A 21,724-nucleotide genomic window follows, 5' to 3' on the forward strand; every position below is an offset into this window, starting at 1 on the left:
TGAAAACGAGACAAACCATAAGAGACCCTTAGCTATGAGGAACAAATAGAGGGTTGCTGGAGAGGAGGTGGACGGGAGTTGGGGGGGATGGGGTAACTGGGTGATGGGCATTAAAGAGGGCACTTGGAGTAATGAGCACTGGGCATTGTTTGCAACTAATAATCACTGAATTCTACCCGTGAAATTAATATGTGATAATTTAAGTAAAATTAAAAAATTAAAAGGAAAATGAATCGCTGACATCAATAAATGCAAGAGTCTGGCTGGCCTGGCCTCTCTCTGGTAGAAGCCATGGCTACAAAGAGACTGGAATAATCCACTAGATACATTGGCCTTTTGCCCTGAGGTTAGAAGGGATTTTGTTAAACACTGAAAGTATAAAGCAGAAATCAAGTCTGTAGTTTAGCATTCAGACAACAGAAGGGATCAGGGAACTTAGTGACTGTAAGTGAAGTGTTTTCATCTTGAGCCAGATGCTGCGTCTCAGCAAGCAGAAGCCTTTATGCACAGACCCCAAGTCACTTCTGCTCCTGCCTCTCTAGCAGTCCAGCAAGTATCTCCCCCAGGGGAAGAAACAGATGGTCAACATGAATAACGGAAAGAGCACTTGGGGCCACAGCTGAGATCAGTCTAGAACCTCTTACGTATTTAGTGGCCTTGAGCAAGTCACATTCTCTTTACCATGGGCTTAACACCAGAGTTTTGGGGTGCAAGTGCTTTGTGAAATGCTAACCAGGTGTGCTTGTGGGCTCCGCCTCTGTGTGGGGCACTGCATTACCCCTTCCTTCATTTGTTCTATTCAAATTAGGGATTTGGAAAAAGATAGTTTTAGGGACATCTGGGCGGCTCAGTCGGTTAAGCGTCTGCCTTCAGCTCAGGTCATGATCTCAGGGTCCTGGATCGAGTCCCACATCGGGCTCCTTGCTCAGCAGGGAACCTGCTCCTCTTTCTGCCTGCTGCTCCCCCTGCTTGTGCCTTCTCTCTCTCTCTGACAAATGAAATCTTAAAAAAAAAAAAAAAAGAGTAGCTTAGAACGAGAGAGCAATAAGTAAGTGTCTACTGTGTGCCAGCACCTTCCATACATTATTTCCAATTCTGTCAACCTCTTAATCATACTGATGAGGACCCTCACCCGAAGAGCCCAAGGGCGCACACTGTCAGAGCCCATATGCTTTTCCTGGCTGAAAACCAAATGGGTTAAGGATGAAATCATGGAGGTAGGTCAGAGATCGATTCCTAAAGGGGATGTTCCCTAACCTTTAAGGTCTGCATTTTGCAAGTCAGCCACACTAACCGTTCCTCCGTGGGCCCCAATGTCTGGGTCCCCATGGCAGCCAGGGCTGCTCTATGGGTCTGCCAGTGCTTGGGTTTCTCCAGGGCCTTGCTCTCAACATACACAGAAATGGTTCCCAGAGAAGTGACTGCATTCCCACCAAGGCTGGCTTTGTCTACTCAGGGTCCGGAGGCCGAGGGAGCTCCGAAGGGGAGACAGGTCACCTCTGCTGTCCTGACTGGTCCCAGGCCGCCCGAGCTTCCCTCACCCTCCAGCAGAGGTCACCTCCTGGGGAGACTCCGGGCCTTGGCCTGCATCCCAGGTTTGCAGTTGTGATTTATTTCTGGTATGTCAGCCTTCCGTCACCAAGTGGCAAAGCCCGAAAGCCGAAGGAGGAGCAGCAAGATATCTTACTGTGGCCACGAGCGTCTGCGGGGGAGCTGCTTCAGCGCTCAACTGTCCCCACTCCCCAAGGGGCTCTGAGAACTTCAGGATTCCTGTCACATTCACTCCGGGGCCTGCGAGGACCTAACAGTGAGTAGCTGGGCGGGTGATGGACAAAAGCCAGGCGACAGGCAGAGAGAGGGAGAGGCTCTGCGGCAGAGAAGACAGAAACCCCAAGAGCTGTTAGACCCACTTTTCTCTTCTGAGGGCAGATGGATGCAGAGCGACACCACCGACTCTTGAAGCCCCCCTCAGGGTATTTGCCTACAGAGAGCAGGTTCCCTGTATTTTCAGACTCTCTGAGCTTGGGGGAGGGATGTTTTGTTCCAAAAAAAATCAGGTAACCTACTCCCATCTGGGGACCCTTCCCAAAGAAGTCTTGGGAAAGGTGTGGGGGGTATGGATGGAGGCCATGGACAGAGGCCCAAAGATGGCCCAAGTTAGGCCTAGAGCAAGGGGCTGGCCCTCCTGCCCCACCCCAGGAGAGGTGAGTGCAGCCAGAAGTCTGTGAAGCTCCTCATGCCAGGGAATGGAGACCCCAGCCTGGATGGCTTCCGGGGCTGGGGGTGGGGTGGTGGTCCAGATAGATACACCCTCTGCCTGTGGAGGGCTGGGGAAAGGGAGAGACGGTGTGCTACCCAGTCGTGGCAGGTGGGGGCACAGATGCCCATCTTGGGAGCTTAAAAGGACTTGCAGGAAATAGGCTTGTTTTTACAGGAACAGACATTTCTGTGCTCAGCTGGGGTTGCTGACTGGGAGCCTGCAGCAGCCCGGGCACCTGCTCTTGGCAAAGGAGACTGTTGTTATTCTAATTCTTCCTCTGGTAACCAGGCACCCGGCAGTGGGGACACCAGGCATCCTGGAACAGCTAGCCCCACTTGGCTGGTCAGAAAATTGGCCCCTTGGATAGACCAGGCCTTCCTGAGCCCATAAAGGGCAGTAGAAGTGAGACTAGAGGCTGGTTTGGCCCTATGGAGTGTGAACTTGTGCCCATTTTCTGTCCGCCCCCTCTCCATCCCTCAAATCCTCTATCGAAGGTAGGAGTACTAGGTGGCCTCGTGGGTTGGTGGCCACCATATTCCTGTGTCAAAGCCAGCTAGCTCAGCAGCTCTGTGTCCGGCCTGCATATCCTGGCTTGGTAGTGCCCCGAAAGGCAGTACCTGCCACAGGGCTCACTGGCCAATATTTTGGTAGGACATGGGGCATTCTGAGGACAGGTCCACTCTGCCATCAGGACCCTGAGCCAAAGGGATACCTCCAACCATTGACTCACATTCAGGGAGCAGCACTGGGCACAGGTGGGGAGGAATGGCTAGGGCATCCCAGATAAGATCAGTCGAATGGAGGAGGTGACGCCACCCACTGATGAGTGACACCAGAGCTTGGGACCATGAAGCTCTGCATCCCTCTGAGCACCAGGCAGAGGGCTTCTCGAGGAGTATGGAAGAAAGAAGAGGAAGAAAGAGAAAGAGAGAGACATGGAGCGAGGGACAGCAGAGCAGGCAGGCAGGCAGGGAGGGTGGAAGGAGAGGACAAGAGGGAGGAGAGAAGGTTAGGAAAGTCCTGGATAAGGGCAGAATGAGTAAGGAACAGTGGGAAGCACAGGAAGTGTGTCCTCGAAGGAGGGGAGTTTCCAGGAGAGGACAGTTATGACTGTAGGTGGCAGGGAAAGGCTATAGGACTGCCATATCAAGAAGGGAAATCATGAAGCTTCTCATCTCTCAGAAGTGCAGAGAACAAGCAGAGGAAAAGCAGGACCACCCTCATCTCCTCAAAGAGAGGAGACAGCCCTTTACTTTGTCCCCTGAAGGTTTCTCGGGAGTTCTTTCTGGATTCAAGGGTGTGACAGCCTTGTGAGAGCTGACCTTGAGGGCTGATGGCCCAACCTCCTGCCTCCAGCCTGGGCTTAGGCCTGGCCGACCACATGCTGTCAGAACAGCAGCTTACAGCCAGAACATTCCAGGAGCCACGTGCTTGCCTGGGGTTCACAGAAATTTACAGCCAGTGGGAAGGTGCAGGTGTTTGGAGCATTCACAATAGGGCTGCTTTGTGCCAGGTGATACAGACGGGTGAGAAAGGGCCTGGCCCTCAAAGGGCACACCACCTAGATCAAGAGGACTAACAGCTGCTGCTGCTTCTTTTTTTTTTTTTTAATTTTTAATTTAAATTCAATTTCGTTAACACCTGGTGTAATATTAGTTTCAAGGGTAGAATTCAGTTGACAGCGTCTTTCTATTTCTCCCTCAGAGCCCCTGAGAATCACCCCGAGTTGCTGAGCATGACCCGGGACGAGGCACTGCCAGACTCGTACTCAGCACAGGGCTTCTATGAGAACTATGAGCCCAAGCAGATCCTGGGCAGGTAAGGCCCAGACCTTCCCCAGGAAGTGCTGTCTTAGGCTCCAGCCAGTTCCATGGCCCCTTTTCCATCCCCAAAGCATTATCCCCTTGAAGAAACCCTTAGTTTGGGTCCTGCCCTCCTGAACCAGGACCGATGAGAAGGGTACAGAAGCATCCAGGTAAGAGACCTCTCCCAGCAGAGCTGTCCCGGTGCTGTCGACAAGCACATCCAAACCCAGTTTTGTGCCAGTGTCGGAGATCAGGGGTCAGAGGGAAGATTATGGCCTTCGGTGCTGAGAAAAAGCACTGAACTAGGAGTCGAGGGTCCCAAGACCAGGCTTACTACGAAGCAGCTCCAGACAAATCACCCTCCAACTACCTTCTTCATCCTGCCCTCCCCCCAAGCTCACAGGGAGGTTGTGGGCAAGAAAGGACCTTTCTTTGGTGGCTTAGACCTGGGATTCTCCCTGGGGTGAGGGGGCCCTGGAACCACTTGTCCTCCGCACCCCCAGAGGAGTGAGCAGCGTCGTCAGGCGCTGTATCCACAAGCCCACGTGCCAGGAGTACGCTGTGAAGATCATTGACATCACTGGCGGAGGCAGCTTCAGCCCTAAGGAGGTGCAGGAGCTGCGGGAGGCCACACTGAAGGAGGTGGACATCCTGCACAAGGTCTCAGGGCTCCCCAACATCGGTGAGTGGTGGCCCTAGGCCCCAGCACGGTGCTCCACCATGACTCTGCTCTACTAACCCAAGTCCAGGATCGTGGCCCCACCGGCCCGTCTCCTGCCCCTGAAACCCCGCCAGCTCGGTGCCCTGAGGCGTGAGACTCCCAGTTCCATGCTCTCCGCTGCAGAGATTCAGTTCTAAGCCTCCTCTTCCAGCCAGACGGAAGGGGTTGCAAGCAGGGCTGGGGCTAGTTGCAGGTTGGGAATGGGAACGCGAGGTCCCTGGGCGGGTCCCTCCCTTAGCGGTCCTCCTTCGAACAGCATTCTGATGCCCCTTCCAGCTTCTGAGGTCGGTCCAAGCAGCTTTAAACCTGTTGCTCCTCTACCCCTGCTGCCGCTCTGCCCAGGCTCCTCTGCTACCTGACACGAGTTAGTCATTTCCATTTCAGTACAGCTGAAGGACACTTATGAGACCAACACTTTCTTCTTCTTGGTGTTTGATCTGTAAGTACCCAGCCCCGGAGCCAGCCACACCCTGGGGCCTGTCGGAGAACCTCCTGTAGTGGTCCCCTATCCAGTGCTTCCTGAAGCCCAACAGTCAGCTCCCGACACTGTGGAGGCCAAATACGATCTCCAGTGCGTTAGGGAGATCAGCCCTGGGGGTCAGGCTGCCAGGTCTCGAGTCCTGTGTCCACCATGTAGAAGCCAATGATTTCTTTCAGTGTCTGTTTTCTCATGGGTATTGCAGAAGTAATAATAGCACAGCAAATGGCAGGATGTAAATGCTATGAATTATTTACTACAACGGTCCTTCTACAAGCGGTCCTTCAACCCTCACTTTAGACACGGAAGCTACAGCAATGAGCAAGACATATAAGGTTCCTGACTTCGTGGAAGGATTTTCAGAGAGTGAAGAGAAAGCAATAAAGTCAGCCACAACACACGCACAGTTACGTACATGTACAGACACATGAGCCAGAACAGGGCTTAGAGAGAGGTGGGGTTTCTTTAGATGGAACGACCGGCTAGGGAACGCTCTCCAGAAGGTGACCTAACTAGAGACACAGACGAAGTGAGGGAGGGATCGGAGTCAAGACCTGGAGAAGGCTCCGCAGAAGGGCAGAAGGAAGAGCCAAAGCAAGGGCCCTGCTGAGTGGGCTTTGCATGTTCCGGGAAGCCAGGGTGGGGGCAGGGAGCAAGCCTGTGGTGTTGGCAGGATGTGAGGTTGGTCTGGACACCGAACACCAGATTTTGCAGGCATGTTAGCCAGAGCCAGGATTTTGGAGGGATGCGAGCAGGAAGGTGATGGGATCTGATTTGCTTTTGAAAAGCATCCATCTGACTGTGAGGAGGCAAGAGTGGGAAGGAGGAGACCCTCAGTATTGGTGCAAGAGGCCCAGGAAAGCAGGTGGTAAAGGTTATATTTGGGGTGTGGCTGAAAGAATGACATCTTCGTTGTCATCATCAATGTCACTATCCCCCTGCTTCTGCACCACTAGGGCTCACAAGATGAGCTCCTGTCAGTGTTAGCTCTGAGAGCCTCTGTTTTCTCAAGAAAGGAAAAATGACACCAACCACTCTCTCTCCCAGGCTTTCAGCATTAAATTCCAACCACACAAAGTGCTCTGTGAACAATGCATTCAGACCTACTATCATTATTAGAAAAGTGTCCCAGGGAAGGGAGCCCTCCAGCTCCCTGTTCCCCCACTCCCGAGTCCTCACTGAAGAATGTGAATCTCCCTGTGTGCATCATTCCTGTGGGGGCGTCTTGATTTCTCCACACATAATGGCTAATTTAGGGACTGGGTTTACCTGAGGAAATTACTCAAGTAGATTTTGTCTTGTTAGAATGTTTCATACTGTAGCCATACTGTAGTACGAGCAGGGTTATTGTGCTCGGAGACACAGTGTAACTTGGCTGGTGTGTACTATTCAACTGCCACCTCCAGGAAGCCACAGCCCGTTGCACCCTGCACAGTACCCAGTTTTACTGGTAAATCTTTCTGCAGCTGCTAACAGTGAATTCTCCTAGTGTCTTTAAAATGGAATTAGAATGATAAAAACTGGATTCACACATTGCTTTTTAGGAACACAGTACAGGTATCATGCAAGTAAGTTTCACCGCTGTGAATTCTAGGTTATCTCCTCAAAGGGGCCCCCTTCCACCTCCACCAGCTAAGCTCAAGGGTTTTCTTGCCTCTGTGCCATGGGCCAAATCCCTTGTGCCTTAGGAATCAAACCGATTTCCCCAGACGGGTGGCTGGGAGGGGGCAGGACGCATCTTTCCTATTTAACCAGGGGAGACTTTCCCAGGATCCCCAAGACTTAACTGGCTGCAGCTGTCCCAACTCTGCTCAGTGACATGGTCCTTCAGAGCCCTTGAGGCAGCTCAAATATCCCTAACCTTTGAAGAAGTCGCTCGGGGAAGCTATTTTTAATGCTGTCCTGAGTTGCCCTCCAGAGTGTAACTAGATTGTTCTAGCAGCGACCTCTTTCCACGTCATCCCAAGAAGTGAGAAGACTGAACCATAATTCTTAATCCCAAAATAAGCAGACTTCGCTCCCTCAGCACCTGCACTATGGCTTCTACCATTTGTTCCTGGGAAAGATCAGGATACTCCTGTCCTTCTGCTCTGCATCTGGGGCCTTGGACCAGTGGCTCGGGGTCCCTCTTTCACCTCCCAGCCCTGATTTTTTTTTTAAGATTTTATTTATTTATTTGACAGACAGAGATCACAAGTAGGCACAGAGAGAGAGAGCGCAGGAAGCAGGCTGCTGGGCAGAGAGCCCAATGTGGGGCTCGATCCCAGGACCCTGAGATCATGGCCTGAGCTGAAGGCAGAGGCTTAACCCACTGAGCCCCCCAGGGACCCCCCAGCCCTGATTTTGACACTGACAGATCCCAGTCTGGGCTGGGACTTCCACACATGGGGGACCCGACACTGCTGACATCCTACCCCTTCAGCCCCCCCGCTCTCTTAATCTTCTAGACAATGGCTCTACTCACGTCCCCAGCTTTTCCCTGCAGCCCTTGGTCCTTTATCGTGGCCCACCCTGTCTCTGGAGATGTGAGGGTAGGAAATAGGTCCCTGGGAGCAGGATAAGGTGGGGTGGACTTGGAACCAATCCAGCCACAAACACTCTGTCCCCACAGGATGAAGAGAGGGGAGCTCTTCGATTACCTCACGGAGAAGGTCACTCTGAGTGAAAAGGAAACTAGGTAAGGATCCACCTGCCCCCACCACCACCCCCTGTCCCAGAGCACAAGTGGTCCCACCACCAAGGGCTTGGAGGGGGCACAGCATGCGTTTGTCTGGGCTGGGGGTGTGCTGCAGGCTTCCACAGCCTTCCGCCAGCCTGTCCGGAGCCCTCCCTCACTGGCAGTCCGGCAGGTACATGGGCTTTCGTCTCCCTCCTGGGAGACCTGGCCCTGCAGAGGAGGAGCGAAGAGTAACACATGCCTGTCCCACCCCAGGAAGATCATGAGAGCTCTGCTGGAGGTTATCCGCAACTTGCACAAACTCAACATTGTGCATCGGGATCTGAAGCCTGAGAACATCCTTCTGGATGATGACATGAACATCAAGCTCACCGACTTTGGTTTTTCCTGCCAGCTGGAGCCAGGAGAGAAGCTGCGAGGTCTGGTAACATGGCCTTGACCTATGTCAGAGGCTCAGACTCTCTCATCCACACTTCCAGGAACAGAAAATGCCTGCATTTCTCCTCCAAGTCCTCCCCCCTTCCCCGGGAATAAAAATGTTACTGTCTCAGGTTAGGTGTCTTTTCGGGTAAGCCTCATCCCAGGGTTGGGCCAGGTTCCCACTGCTGGTGTTCTAGGCCATGAAACCACAGGCCCAGGCAGGTGTTCCTAGGAGCCAGCACCTAGTCCCTGCCCTTGGTCCTGCAGTTGGTCAGTATTAGAAGAATACCAGCCCAAGCACCCGGTCACTTTTATCACCACGTCACCATTGTTTTCTTTGGACCTTCCCCTTCCAAGTGCCCCCTGCTGACCTATCCCGATGGAAACTATTCCTGCAGAGGTCTGTGGGACCCCCAGTTACCTGGCCCCTGAGATCATCGAATGCTCCATGAACGATGACCACCCAGGCTACGGGAAGGAAGTGGACATGTGAGTACACTGGGGAAGACAGCGACCCACAGTGACAGGGGAGTCCCCATGGCCCAGAGCACCTGGTTACGGAGGGAGGAAATGGCAGGAGCCACAGCCAGCCCTCCCGCCTTCCTGTCTCCCTGGTGCCAGGTGGAGCACCGGGGTCATCATGTACACCCTGCTGGCGGGCTCCCCGCCCTTCTGGCACCGGAAACAGATGCTGATGCTGAGGATGATCATGAGTGGCAACTACCAGTTCGGCTCGCCTGAATGGGATGACTATTCAGACACTGTGAAGGACTTGGTGAGAGGCCAGGCCTGCTGGAGTGGGGGGCATATGGTGCTGCAGAATGGAGGACCCTGCTGGGAAGACCCTCTGTCTCGTCAAGTGTAGCGGGGACCCTGCCTTGGTGTCTTCAGCTCCCTTCCTTGTTCTCTCAGGTTTCCCGCTTCTTGGTGGTGAACCCCCAGGGCCGCTGTTCAGCAGAAGAGGCCTTAGCGCATCCCTTCTTCCAGCAGTATGTGGTAGAAGAAGTGCGCCACTTCAGCCCCCGGGGCAAGTTCAAGGTACTGAAGCTCCTCCCACCCAGGGCCCTGGGGCAGGACCCTCAAGCCCAAGCCTCCAAGTCCCCTTCCTTCCCCCAGGGACTCGTTTCACCCACAGGGCTTCCAGAGCACCTGCCCTTCCGCTCTCCACCCATCCCCGCGATGGTTCCAGTTCAACTTCTGAATTCAGAGAAGGCTCCATCTGGCTCCTGCAGCCTACATCTCTGCAGATGCCACAGGGGTTGGGATGTAGGGAGAACACGGGGAAGCGCCCAGCAGTAGGAACACAAGGCTTCATGGCAAACGAGCTCAGGGACTCTGTGCTTCGGAGGGGAAGGAGACAGGCCGGCAGGGGCTGGGGCCAGCTTCTCACTTCTGGCTCTCCACAGGTGATCGCTCTGACAGTACTGGCTTCAGTGCGGATCTATTACCAGTACCGCCGGGTGAAGCCTGTGACCCGGGAGATCGTCATCCGTGACCCCTATGCCCTCCGGCCTCTGCGCCGACTCATCGACGCCTACGCTTTCCGAATGTATGGCCACTGGGTGAAGAAGGGACAGCAGCAGAACCGGGCTGCCCTCTTCGAGAACACACCCAAGGCTGTGCTCCTTTCCCTGGCTGAGGAAGACTACTGAGGGGCTGGCAGGCGGGGTAGGTAGGGTGGGCAGCAGGCAAGGGGGGGAAGCCCAGAAACGTAAGTTGAGGAGTAAGACCATGCCCAGGCCTCTATCCACAGGGGGCACTTGGCCCTGGCCAGGACCCCTGGCACTAGGGCCACCATCCCCTCTCAGAGGCTCTGCACAGGAAGAGCAGGTTGCTCCCATCACACGTTGTAAGTGTGGTCAGGGCCAGGTCCCAGGGAGGGGCAACTAGCATTTGGGTTTGAGAGCCTTCCTGCTTCTCTCCTTCCCAGCTGTACCACCATCTCAGGTCCTTCCCCGAGACCCAGAGTTCCTGACACTCACAGGTACTTCCCTTAGGGTTCCAGGAGGAGGGTAAAAGAGAGGACAGTCTGAGATACACAGTCGTGGAAATTTTACTGACCCCCAACACCCACTGACACCATGGGAGCAGGTTCCTTTCCAGGGACATGTGTTTAGAGGCATATGGAAGCCCTCATATAATTAATAATAGAAAAGGAAGGTTCTGGTATTTGTTTCTCTGGAGTGTTACTTACTTTGTGACTCCCACAATGTAGTTTTGTCTAGTCCATAATTCAGTTCTCCTAGACCTTTTTAAGACTCATACTGTGCTTTAAAGGCCTAGCTACCGCCTTCTACAGAGCAACAGCGGAAATCAGGTTCCCTCAAAGGCACATGAAACACCCCAAATGAGGCTAATGAAGGATGATTTTCCTTCTACAGCAGTTCGCTGGGAAAACAGAGAAAAATGGGGAAATTCTGTTTTCGGAAAACAATGTGGGATCCCTGCATCAGGCACTGAGAAAGGGAGAGGGAACAAATTTAAAAATTTCTAACGACGGGCCTTTCAGAGCATTCTGCCCCAGATGTTTAAGGACTGGCCCTATATGGTTAATATCTGACCTCTATGAGAAACAGCCAGCTCCCGGGCCACTATCCCTGAGTCAGGCCCCTTCTTCAAGAGATAGCGGGACCCCTCCTCTGAGGTCAGAGTCCTCTCCTGGCCTGATGAGAGATGCCTGCCACAGAGGGATGGGGTAAGGGGAGGGAACTCCTTCTTGAGGCTAAAGCTGAAGAGCCTGGAGTTTGGCTGTGTGGAGTGTGGCTGTGTGGGAGTGACACGGGTACCACCGGGCTTTTCTCGGCTCTGCGTGGCTGTTCACAACTCCCCAGGCAGGCGGCCTGCACTGGAAGCACAGCGGAAGCCTAGGTTGTCTGAGGCTGAATCTGGAGTGTTGCCCATCCTGCCACCAGAGAAGAGGAAAGAGAATGGACATTCGATGAGAAAGGGGCCTGGAGCCTTACCCAACTTTCCTGCTCCACCTCCTAGGGCCTGCTGTGGTCCAGGGTGCCTAAGGACTGAGGGCAGGGACTAGAAAGAAGGCTGGTTTGAGCGCAATCCTGGGGAAAGGGTAAGAAGGGATCTGGGATATGGTGGAGGAAGTGGGAGTGCGTAGTCCTGAGCGTCTGCTCTGGAAGGCAAGAAAGGCAATGACTAGTAGCTTCGGCTGCTCACAGTTCAGAATAACTCAGCCAAGACAAACCTGTCAGTAAGAAGCGAGAATATCATGTGCCAATGAGTACTTCATACTTTTCAAAGGACTTTCACATATATTCCTGCATTTGCCGTTTCTCAACCTTCCGGCAGGCAGGTTTGTTCACCACTTTACAGACCCAGAATCAGATACCAGGAAGATTCAAATGTCTTGGCCAAGGCCAACCAATGCTTCACGGGCACAAGAGATTCAGTGGCAAACCAGCTTCCTGGTTCCCAGGCAGTACTTTTTCTACTACTTTACTGTAGAAGAGGAGGGAGGGAAAGCCGGGGCCCTCACTGTACCAAAAGAACCAGCTGCAAACCTGACTTCCCGAGGCCACGGAAGCTGTGGTCTCTTTCTGGTCCTTATGGAACCCAGGAATGGGAGGAGTCAGAGGGAGATCATCCAAATAACCCTACAGATGAACAAAGCAGAGAGTCCCAGCAGGGGACTCGGGAGCCTGGGACTCTACCACTCAGGCACCAACACTATCCATCTGTGTGACACGAGCAGGTCCCAGCACCTCTGTGAACCTATTTTGACTGTGAAGTAAAATGGTTATAGAAAATGATTTTTCATGTGCTTTCCACTTTGAAGGGTGAGCATTTCCATGACCACGGGCCATGACCTAGTACTGATGTGGCCATTCCCCTCCCCTGCCTCTGCCACCTAGTTATGAGGAGAGGAGAAACCCTTATGATGCGAGACACAAAGTCTCTCTGGTTGCTGAGACATGGCAAGAAAAGGTGCAAGTTGACCTAGGTTCTTCTGCTTCTCATGGCAAATGCTGCTTATTCTCTTTCCTCTACCCACAATTTGGGGTGCAGACCGAGGGGTGGAAGCAGCAGCAGCACCAGCTCTGGGGCTGCCTGTGCTCTGGGAGAACAGGACCCAGACCCTCAGACCCCAGCTACCAAGCTCCTCACCTGGTGGTGACCCGGGCCCGGTGATTGGCAGAACCATCAGCTGTGTCGATCCAGGAGGCCCCCCGAAGGACACGCATGTCCTGCTCAGCAGCCTGGTATGGAGATGCTGTCCACTCCCACACGTTGCCCATGAGGTCATAGAGTCCTGCAGCACAGCAGGTGGGTCAGTCCCAGGCTGGGCAGCACCATCCCCCACTCCCATGCCCCATAGGTATCAAATGCTTCCCTGGTGGTGTTTCTCTCGCCTCATCCTTCAGGCAGAGTGATCCCACCAACCAATTTGAGTGTTGAAAGCAACGTGGAGGGAGAACTTACCGTAGTTATTCTGAGGGGGGAAAGCATTCACTGGGGAGACTCCATGGAAGCCATCCTCAGCCTTGTCACCCTTGGGGAACTTTCCCTGAGGGGGAGAAATTTAAGCTCAAACATTTACCATCCTGTTCCAAGGTGGGTGTTCCTGCCTGCCCGGAGGAAAACCAAGGTCACCTGGGGCAGGATGAAGGGCATGAGGCAGTGTACTGAGATGCCCATCCTGAGCTCCCAAACCTGTCTCCTCATGGGCTCCACCCTTACCTCCTGGCTGGATTAGGAAATGTGTGGTTTCCCTGTGCCCATAGTGGTCTACGTCAAGCCCATCCCACTCCCACTTTCTCCACTTTCGGCAGCTTCCACCTCTCAGCCTTGAACGCCAGGTCTTCAGTGCCTTGGGGAGGCTCCTCCTCTCCGCTCAGCACCACCTCCCTTCTCAAGGACGACTGATGCCTGCCCTATGCTCTCCTGCACCATCTCCTCCCCTTCTACCCCCAACAGTTTAACTCTCCCTCATCTGACCCGACTCTACTGTCCTCATCTGTTCTTATCACCAAAATGCTTGGAAAGGAACCTGTATTTGCCGATGCAGTTTGTTCAATCTTCTCAGTAAAACTGGGGTTCAGGTCCCCCTACTCTACAGAAGCTGATCTCACTAAAAGGAAGATGAAGGGGTAATAATTTACTCAGCAGCTACTCTGCTCCGGCTGCCACATTTCTCTCTTTTAATTTCATCCTTGCACGGTTGTGAGGTGAGTATTTTCTCCTTTTAAGAAACTGGTAACTGAGGCTCAACGTGGTTAACTTATCAAAGACAATAGAGCGAACACCTCAGATGTGTCTTTCTGCAAAGCTCTGATCCCAAGATCATCTAAAGATCAGTTTAGCCCTCAGGTCCACTTTAATGCTTTCCCCTGAAATGTGGATGCCGTGCCTGCCCCCCCACACTCTACAGGGATTCCCAGGGGAATAACATTCTTGCCTAAGATAAATGTTGCTGACTCTCAAGCCACTTGCTCTGACCCAGACCTCTGTCCTAAGATTCAGACTCATAGATCTAGACTCATGTTTTCAATGTTTGAGCACATAAAGGACCCAAGGGTACCTTAAACTAAGCTGATGCTAAACCCATCATGTTCTATCCTTCTGACCCCAACTGCATACCATCTGTTCTGGATGATGGTAGCACCATAACCCTGTTGCCCAAGCTTAGTTTCATGCTTGAATCCAACTCCCTCCCACATCTCCACTTTGATTAATTACCAAACCCCGTCTATCTTTCGGCCATGCCTCTCCCATTTGGCTTCCTCTCCATCCCATTTCTACTTGATTCATGTGTTCATAATCCCCTGGGCCATTGCCACAGCCTCAAATTCAGAGACAGCTCCCACCCCTGCCCCCACTGCAGCTCTACTTCACTTAGGCACCAATGAGTGACTAGCATCCTCCCCAAATCGAATGATGTTGTGAGTCCCATTTAAAATCCTTCACCAGTTCCCCACTGCCTGTGGGGAAAACCGTACAACCCGCTGTCTACCTCATCTCCTATACCTCCTGGGCTCCAGCCTCTCTGAATTTGTCCCATTTCTGAACACATGGTATCCCTTCCAATATAATGCTGACACTCACATTGTTCCTTCTGTTGTGAACACCCTTTCCTCCTATTTTCACATGGCAAACTCCTATTCCATCAGCTCAAATGTCATCTTCTCCATGAAGTCACCCCCACCACGCTCAGGCAGTCACTAACTTCTGCAACTCTTCGATATGAAGACCTACCACAATGTCCTTTGCTTTACCAGGTTCCTGTCCCATTAGGACACAAAGCCCACTGCAGTCCCACAGCCCAACACAATGCTTAGCCTCAGGAGGTTTTGGTCGATGCTTTGAGAAGGGACGGGGTGAGGAACATATGACTTACCTGCCACAGGTTGGTGCGGTTTGGCTGGAACTGGTTTCCCCATGGGTAAACCTGACCTGCCAGGACACAAGGAGACAGTGGGGGAGGAGGTGAAGGGTTGTGGAAGGGAAGGCCAGAGAGAGGGAGGGAACCAGAAGGAAGTCAGGAGGTGGTGAGAAAAGAGAGAGTGAGCGATTACTTACTTTCATTTCCCATGCCTCACCATCCACTCACCATCCCGCATTCGGAGCCCTTGGACGCCTGATCTGCTCCAGGGCAGTGCAGTCCCAGGTGTGGCTCGGACTCAAGCCAGTCTGTAGACTATCTGTTACCCGCTCAAATCCGGAGAGGTACAGACACTGAGAGTAAGAGCTCAGACACTTGTCCATTGGACTTAGACTGGATAAATAAACAAGCAACCTCATTTATCACAGTAGTTTTGACTAATGGCATGGCTGGTATTTAAAAAGCAGCGGAGCTGCTGTTTCCTTCTCCTGACTTTTTGTTTAGTCGGGACTGCCACGCTTTGTAGGAGTCCCTTCACGCCTATGGAAAAGGATTCTGGGTAATTCTTTTCTTATTCCCTGTACTATGTTGTTCTGATTATATGCATTGAAATATAACATGTCTGGGTAGAATCTCCAAGAAAAACCAATTTTACGTCTGTTTCTTCATTCCAGTTTTCCAGTTATTAACTTTTATTGGTCTGAGATGGATCAGAACTGAGAATGGTAACAAGTGGCCCTCCGCCAGCCACACAGATTAAGAAGCACTGCTCTAGGAAGTATGGACCCTTCCCCCCCTTCAAAGCTCCCACACAGGGCAGGATGGGGAGAAGAATACGGGTAAGTCGCCTTGCCAGCTCTATACCGTTCAAGCCCCCTCGGGCAGCAAACTCCCACTCTTCCTCAGTGGGCAGCCGTTTCCCCCGCCACGCACAGTAGGCACGAGCATCATTCCAGCTCACGTGTACCACTGGGAGCTCCAGTTTCTCTCGGATGCCAGAGCCAGGACCTGCAGGCTGACAGCCAGGATGAAGTGAGACAAGCTTCTGGGACTTCACAGAAGTCTGAGGACGGCTAGGCCTACGGTGTCTGAGTTCAGCTTTTACCACTAGATGGAGCAAGGAAGTCGGAGGAGGCCGCCTGGAGCGTGAGCAGAGGCGAGTCAGGAGCATAAATGTGAACCAGAGGGGAATGGGATGGGCAACGGGCAAGAAGATCAGGGCGGAGGAAACAAGGGTGCTTGGCCGCTGCCCTTTTTAGTTTAATATCCCCAGATGGGCAAGGGGTCAAAGGAAACCAGGCTTCCAGAATAAGAGTCAGCAGGAAAAAAATGAGGCACAGGAACCAACCCTTACCTGCCTCCAGAACGCCCTTTCCACTGGAAGCCACCAGAGGACAGACTACAAAAAAGAAGAAGTATGACCGCCAGATTCTCTGACCCAGCAAGGGCACCTTCCTGGCTGACACACACGAGGCAGAGTGACACTTCAGGCTCAGAAGCAGGGGGTCCAAGTGCGGGTGTTTCTGAGCCCCTGAAAGCAGGCCACCTCACTGCTGTTACTGGAGGGGTGACAGGCTGTTCTCTTGTCAGCTCAGGGAGTAACTTGAACCCTACATGTATCTGGTTTCTTACCGAGCCTCAGTGCGCAGAAACCAGCCCAGTGTGAACACCAGGAGTGTGTGTCCCACGGACCGTCCGCAGGGGGTCTCTTTTGCTTCCCCCCCACCCCGCCCCCTGCAGCTCTCAGATGGGCTTCCCTGTGATGCTCTACCGTAAGCACCATAACCCACTCGCACTCCCTCCGTGGCAAGCCCGGTCCTCTCACCTCCATCTGATGGGTCACTTTGTTTCTGAGCTCATCCGAGACAAAGTCCTCAAAGACAAAACTCCACCCGAACATCTCAGCCTCTGTCCGGTACTTTTCTTCCCTGACAAACTCCCTGAAAAGAGATATTTCACTTGGTTAAGCTGATGATAAGGTTCCATGTCCTGCTCTTACCCCCTCTTGCTCCAGAAAACCTCATAGAGTCTCCTTGAAGCCACACATCACAGAGTTTCCGGCAGCAACAAGCAGGTCCTACGAAAGCCCGGGCAGGAGATTTTCTTTTAAAATCTGTGGCTGGGGGCACCTGGGTGGCTCAGTGGTTTGGGGCCTCTGCCTTCGGCTCAGGTCATGATCCCGGAGTCCTGGGATCGAGCCCCGCATCAGGCTCTCTGCTCAGCGGGGAGCCTGCTTCCTCCTCTCTCTCTGCCTACTTGTGATCTCTGTCTAATAAATAAGTAAAATCTTTAAAAAAATAAAATAAAATAAAATCTGTGGCTGTATGTTTAATTCACATACAGTACTTTTTAGTGCATAGTTTTGTGATTTTTGACAAAGCGGACAGTCACCATCACAATCCAGATAGAGAGCAACTCCCTCATGCCTCTGCAACCACTCATCTGTTTTTGTCCCAATGGTTTTCCCTCGCCAAGAATATAAATTCACATAAATTGGATCATCCAATAAATTGGATCATAACCAAACTTCGCTTATCCATTCACCAGGCACAGATCATCTGGATAATCTCAAGTTTTGGGAGATTATGAATAAAGGTGTTGAGAAGATTTAAGCGGGGGGGAGGGGAATGGGTCTCCTCTCTGAAAGGCCTTCATCATACACCTACTCACCCAACAATCACGAGAGGGAGGCAGAATGTGTTACTATTTCCATCTAACAGATGAAAAAAATGGAATCATATAAAAATAACGTGCTGAAATTTTAGAACGGATGTTCACACAGTTCGGTATGGTAAAGCAAATTTCAGCAAGCAAACTGCCAGGGTAAGATGGATTGTTTTCACTGGGCTAAAAGTACCCCGTCGATGCCCGCCCTTTGATCTGAGAAGACCTTGTTCACCCGTCAAAGGGGCACTGAGAATGGAGGAGGTCAGATTAATAGCTATTTACCAACCTCAGAGTGTCTGAACGGTTTGAAAATCTTCCACCAGAGAGGCAGAGATAAATCATGGGTTCTAAGCAACGTTTAGAGGCTTGCTGAAAGTCTATCATAAACAGATGATAAAAATAAATAAATAAGTAACAAACAAGTGTTATTTGAAATATAAAAGATTTCTATCACAAAATAGATCATAAGTTGAAATACACAAAAGTGCACATGCGTCTACCCAGCTAGCTGTTTCTGTCATGATATAGTGCAAGCCTGACCTGAAGTGATTTCTCCTTAAATTTTTTTTTTTTTTTTTAAAGATTTTATTTATTTATTTGTCAGAGAGAGAGAGAGTGAGAGCGAGCACAGGCAGACAGAGTGGAAGGCAGAGGCAGAGGGAGAAGCAGGCTCCCTGCGGAGCAAGGAGCCCGATGTGGGACTCGATCCCAGGACGCTGGGATCATGACCTGAGCCGAAGGCAGCTGCTTAACCAACTGAGCCACCCAGGCGTCCCTCTCCTTAAATTTTAATAAACATTCTTTTAAAAAGCACATATAAGTAGTGCATATTATAGAAAAATGAGAAAATAGAGGTAGATAAAAACAAAAAAACTGAAATCCATTATTACATCAACTAAGATATATCGACTATATTCTTTCCTGTTCTGCCCCATCCACAGGAATTCTAAATAGCTTTAAGGTGTTTACCTTAAAAAAAAAAAAGTGCTGGGGCACCTGGGTGGCTCAGTGGGTTAAGCTGCTGCCTTCGGCTCAGGTCATGATCTCAGGGTCCTGGGATCGAGTCCCGCATCGGGCTCCCTGCTCAAGCAGCAGGGAGCCTGCTTCTTCCTCTCTCTCTCTTTGCCTGCCTGTCTGCCTACATGTGATCTCTCTCCTTCAAATAAATAAATAAAATCTTAAAAAAAAAAAAAGTACTTCTGTGCAATTGTTCTCATTTGGACATCACAAAAACATGGGCAAAATCTGTTACCTAATGCAATGTTACATCTTCCAGTCCTTTTTAAACACATTTACACTCCATGCACGTATTTTTTAAAAATAGGATCATACCCTGTATATTGTTTGTAAGCTACTTTCTTCACTTAACATCTCACAATTCTTTTTGACAAAAGGATTTTAATGGCTGCTAAGTATTCTGTGTTGTTGATGTAACATGTTTAAGTGATCCTTATGTTGTTAGTATTTGTTCACAATGCCATCTTTTTAGCTAAATGTTTTTGGAAGACTTTCTTTTGCTTAAGGAGAATCTTTAAGGGTGGAATCACTAAGTCAAAGGGCCTGAGAAGTCACCAACCACCCTTATGCTCACCTCCGTCTGTGTCTCCTGAATTAAAAAAAAAATTTGTCTTTTATTTTTTATAGATTTTATTTATTTATAACAGAGACAGAGAGAGACACAGCAAGAGGAAGAACATACACAAGGGAAATGGGAGAGGGAGAAGCAGGCTTACCACCAAGTAAGGAACCCAATCAGGGACTTGATGCGTGCTCAATCCCAGGACCCTGAGCTACCTGAGTTACCCAGGCGCCCCGAATCAACTTTTTTCTAAGTCCACAATGTAACACTTAAGTCATTTCCCATGTTTGCTTTGTCGTTCTGTTCCTTCCTTTCCTTACACTCCCCTCCTCCCTTTCCATCCCCCTCCTGTATCATATGAAGGTAAGTCATGGGTATCTCCTGGATCATTTTCTGCTTTAGCCTGCACAAACATACACAAACATACCACCTTGAGGAGACCAAGACAGCTCAGCATGGCTTCTTAGATTGAGCTGGAACCACAATGTCCTTCCTAGACTAACTCCATTTCCCTAAGTAAATATAAAGGGAATTTAAGAGACTCAGCTACTACGACCCTGCTCCCAATTCCTTCTCCCTGTGGAAGAGGTTTTCGTTGAGTGTTTGACTTCCGCCCATAATTCTCAGTGCTATACCCAGTGTAATGGAAAATCCACTGGCTGAAGAGTTGGGGGATGTGAGTTCCAGACCCAGCTCTGCCACTAACAGAGCGTGAACCTCCAGACTTCAGATTCTTCATCTGAAAACTGTAACACTTATCCCACAGCATTACTGCAAAGATGACATGTAATAGTAAACAAGCTACTTTCCTTTTAGATATAAGGAATAAAAATTTGAAAAAGCTCTACCACTCCTGGAAGAACACCTGATGTACCTGAAATCTTTGTTGGTGACAGGAAATATGTCAATGGCAAAGGGTTTTACTGTCACCTCCCGGACAGGCCCTTCACCATCTCTGCCATCTGGAGAATTTGTTCCCATCTGGAATCTCCCACCTGGTAGCTGGACCATGTTAGTAGTCTGCCCATTGCCTGCAGAGAAGAAGAACCATGTAATACATGTATATAGAACCAGTAATACATGAATATATATTAAACAAGTGGCAACATTTGGATTATATGTAATATTCATAAGGGTGTAATGAAAAAAAGTAGGCTTAAAAATCTGGCCTTAAGTTCTTGTTCTGCCACTTAATTTGTTGGGTAATCTTAGGCAAATTAGGCAGATTTATTTGCCTACAAAGTTGAGATAACATCTAACTATTTCATAGGAAATTAGGCAGATTTATTTGCCTACAAAGTTGAGATAACATCTAACTATTTCATAGGTGTGGCTGTATAAATTAAAATTTTATGTGTGTGTGAAAAAAAAAATTTGTGTGAAATGTTCTGAGCAGATGGTAATTACTCAAGGAATGTTTATTTCTGTCCCTACTGCTCTATTCCTGTACCCAACAACTCTGTCCCAGCTACCTAAACCTAGACACTAATACTCGCAGAACGTGTCTATCCATACTTCTCATGTTGTTTCTCTGCCTCTTCCTCCCCATTTCTTACTGATTTCCCCCATTATATTAGATGTTCCGGGAAGAAAAGTACTATATCTATTTGGCCACTGTATTCCTGGCATCTAGCACAGAGCACAGTACTTAGCAAATAATTGACTGAGATCCTTCATATCCACTGTTTGAACCTCAGAAAATCAGGATTAAAAGGATCATTAATTCAACCCCTTATTTAACAGGAAAAAACCCAGGACTCCAAAAAGGAAAAATCACGTGAAAAGCTAGTTAGCCGGGAGTAAGGACTCGATGACCCGGGTCTCCTTACTTCCTGCTCAGTGCTATTTCCAACCCACCGCACTTGTCCCCACTTTGGAACGTCCTGTTTCTACTTAAGGACGTCTAAGTACCCTACGTTCCTTTATGGCAGCAGCGTGCAGCCTCTTCGCGTGTTTCTGTCTGCAACCTCCTGTGCTCCTTCTGACGCACTCCCACGGGGACTTCGGCTACCTCAGGGAGAGGAACGAGCAAGCAGGCCCTCAGACTGAAGGGAGTTAAGAGACGACGTGCACTCGCCGCGCCACTTCCTGTCGACACCAGCGCTCGGAAGCCGGAACAGAGACACTGGGGAGCCGACGTTGAGGGACTTAACGAGAACTGTTACCCTTTTAAGGCAGGGAAAGAGGACAGTATTTTTTTCATGACTCTCTTGTGGCTTTTCAAGCTGGTATTTACAAATAAAAGTGTGTAATGCCTGGATTCACTTCAAAAAGGCTGCAGGGAAATGGGAAAGTGGGAGCGACACCAAAACATCAAGATCAGCTATCAATTCGCAACTGTCTTAAGCTGCGCGACGGGCACATGGGAAGGGATGTCTTTACACCCTCCTCTACTTAACGTCCAGAAGAGAGAAAAAGAAGGGAGTGCACGCCGTTCCCACCGCGCCGCCTCCGGAGGTGCGTCGGGCCGCCGCAAGCCCTTCCAGGAAGCGGGCGGAGGGGCCACGGTCTCTCTCCCGACCAGGGCGGGGAACCCACCCCCTTCCTGATGTCTCCCGGGGCACACAGGGTCAGGCCAGCACACTGACCTAACGCGAACCGCGGACCACACAGGAGCAGCAAGAGCGCCGGGACCCGCGGCGAGGGGCCCATGCCGGCAACACGAGCCGCGCGCACAGGACGGCCCTGCTGCGCATGCGCTCCGCGTGCCCCGCGTCGGAAGCCGTACTGCGTGCCCCACGTCGGACGCCGTAGTGCGTGCGTACGGCCAGAGCTTTTTT

General features: G+C 50.9%; 2 protein-coding genes across 3 annotated transcripts; one reads left to right on the forward strand and one right to left on the reverse strand.

Annotated features, from left to right (window-relative positions):
* The first annotated feature begins 1,294 nt into the window (after positions 1–1,294).
* PHKG1 (phosphorylase kinase catalytic subunit gamma 1) lies at positions 1,295–15,555 on the forward strand. 2 transcript variants are annotated; one of them, XM_059414781.1, is made up of 11 exons: positions 1,295–1,807; positions 3,965–4,078; positions 4,569–4,747; positions 5,171–5,225; positions 7,876–7,941; positions 8,197–8,360; positions 8,760–8,850; positions 8,983–9,136; positions 9,274–9,399; positions 9,768–10,029; positions 15,373–15,555. In XM_059414781.1, exons 2-10 carry the CDS (start codon positions 3,996–3,998, stop codon positions 10,011–10,013), a joined length of 1,164 nt encoding a protein of 387 aa, XP_059270764.1. In that variant the 5' UTR covers positions 1,295–1,807; positions 3,965–3,995; the 3' UTR covers positions 10,014–10,029; positions 15,373–15,555. The 2 variants fall into 2 exon arrangements, with proteins under 2 accessions (XP_059270764.1, XP_059270763.1); XM_059414780.1 differs by lacking the exon at positions 15,373–15,555 and having other exon boundaries at positions 1,296–1,807; positions 9,768–10,530.
* SUMF2 (sulfatase modifying factor 2) lies at positions 11,085–21,650 on the reverse strand. Its single transcript, XM_059414782.1, has 9 exons — positions 21,533–21,650; positions 19,819–19,975; positions 16,524–16,638; positions 16,053–16,097; positions 15,563–15,713; positions 14,714–14,769; positions 12,799–12,883; positions 12,484–12,628; positions 11,085–11,263 (listed from the first exon to the last, which is right to left on the reverse strand). Exons 1-9 carry the CDS (start codon positions 21,594–21,596, stop codon positions 11,179–11,181), a joined length of 903 nt encoding a protein of 300 aa, XP_059270765.1. The 5' UTR covers positions 21,597–21,650; the 3' UTR covers positions 11,085–11,178.
* Between the last annotated feature and the right edge of the window lie 74 nt (positions 21,651–21,724).

The sequence above is a fragment of the Mustela nigripes genome, chromosome 11, assembly GCF_022355385.1.
Source record: "Mustela nigripes isolate SB6536 chromosome 11, MUSNIG.SB6536, whole genome shotgun sequence".
Taxonomy (NCBI): Eukaryota; Metazoa; Chordata; class Mammalia; order Carnivora; family Mustelidae; genus Mustela; species Mustela nigripes.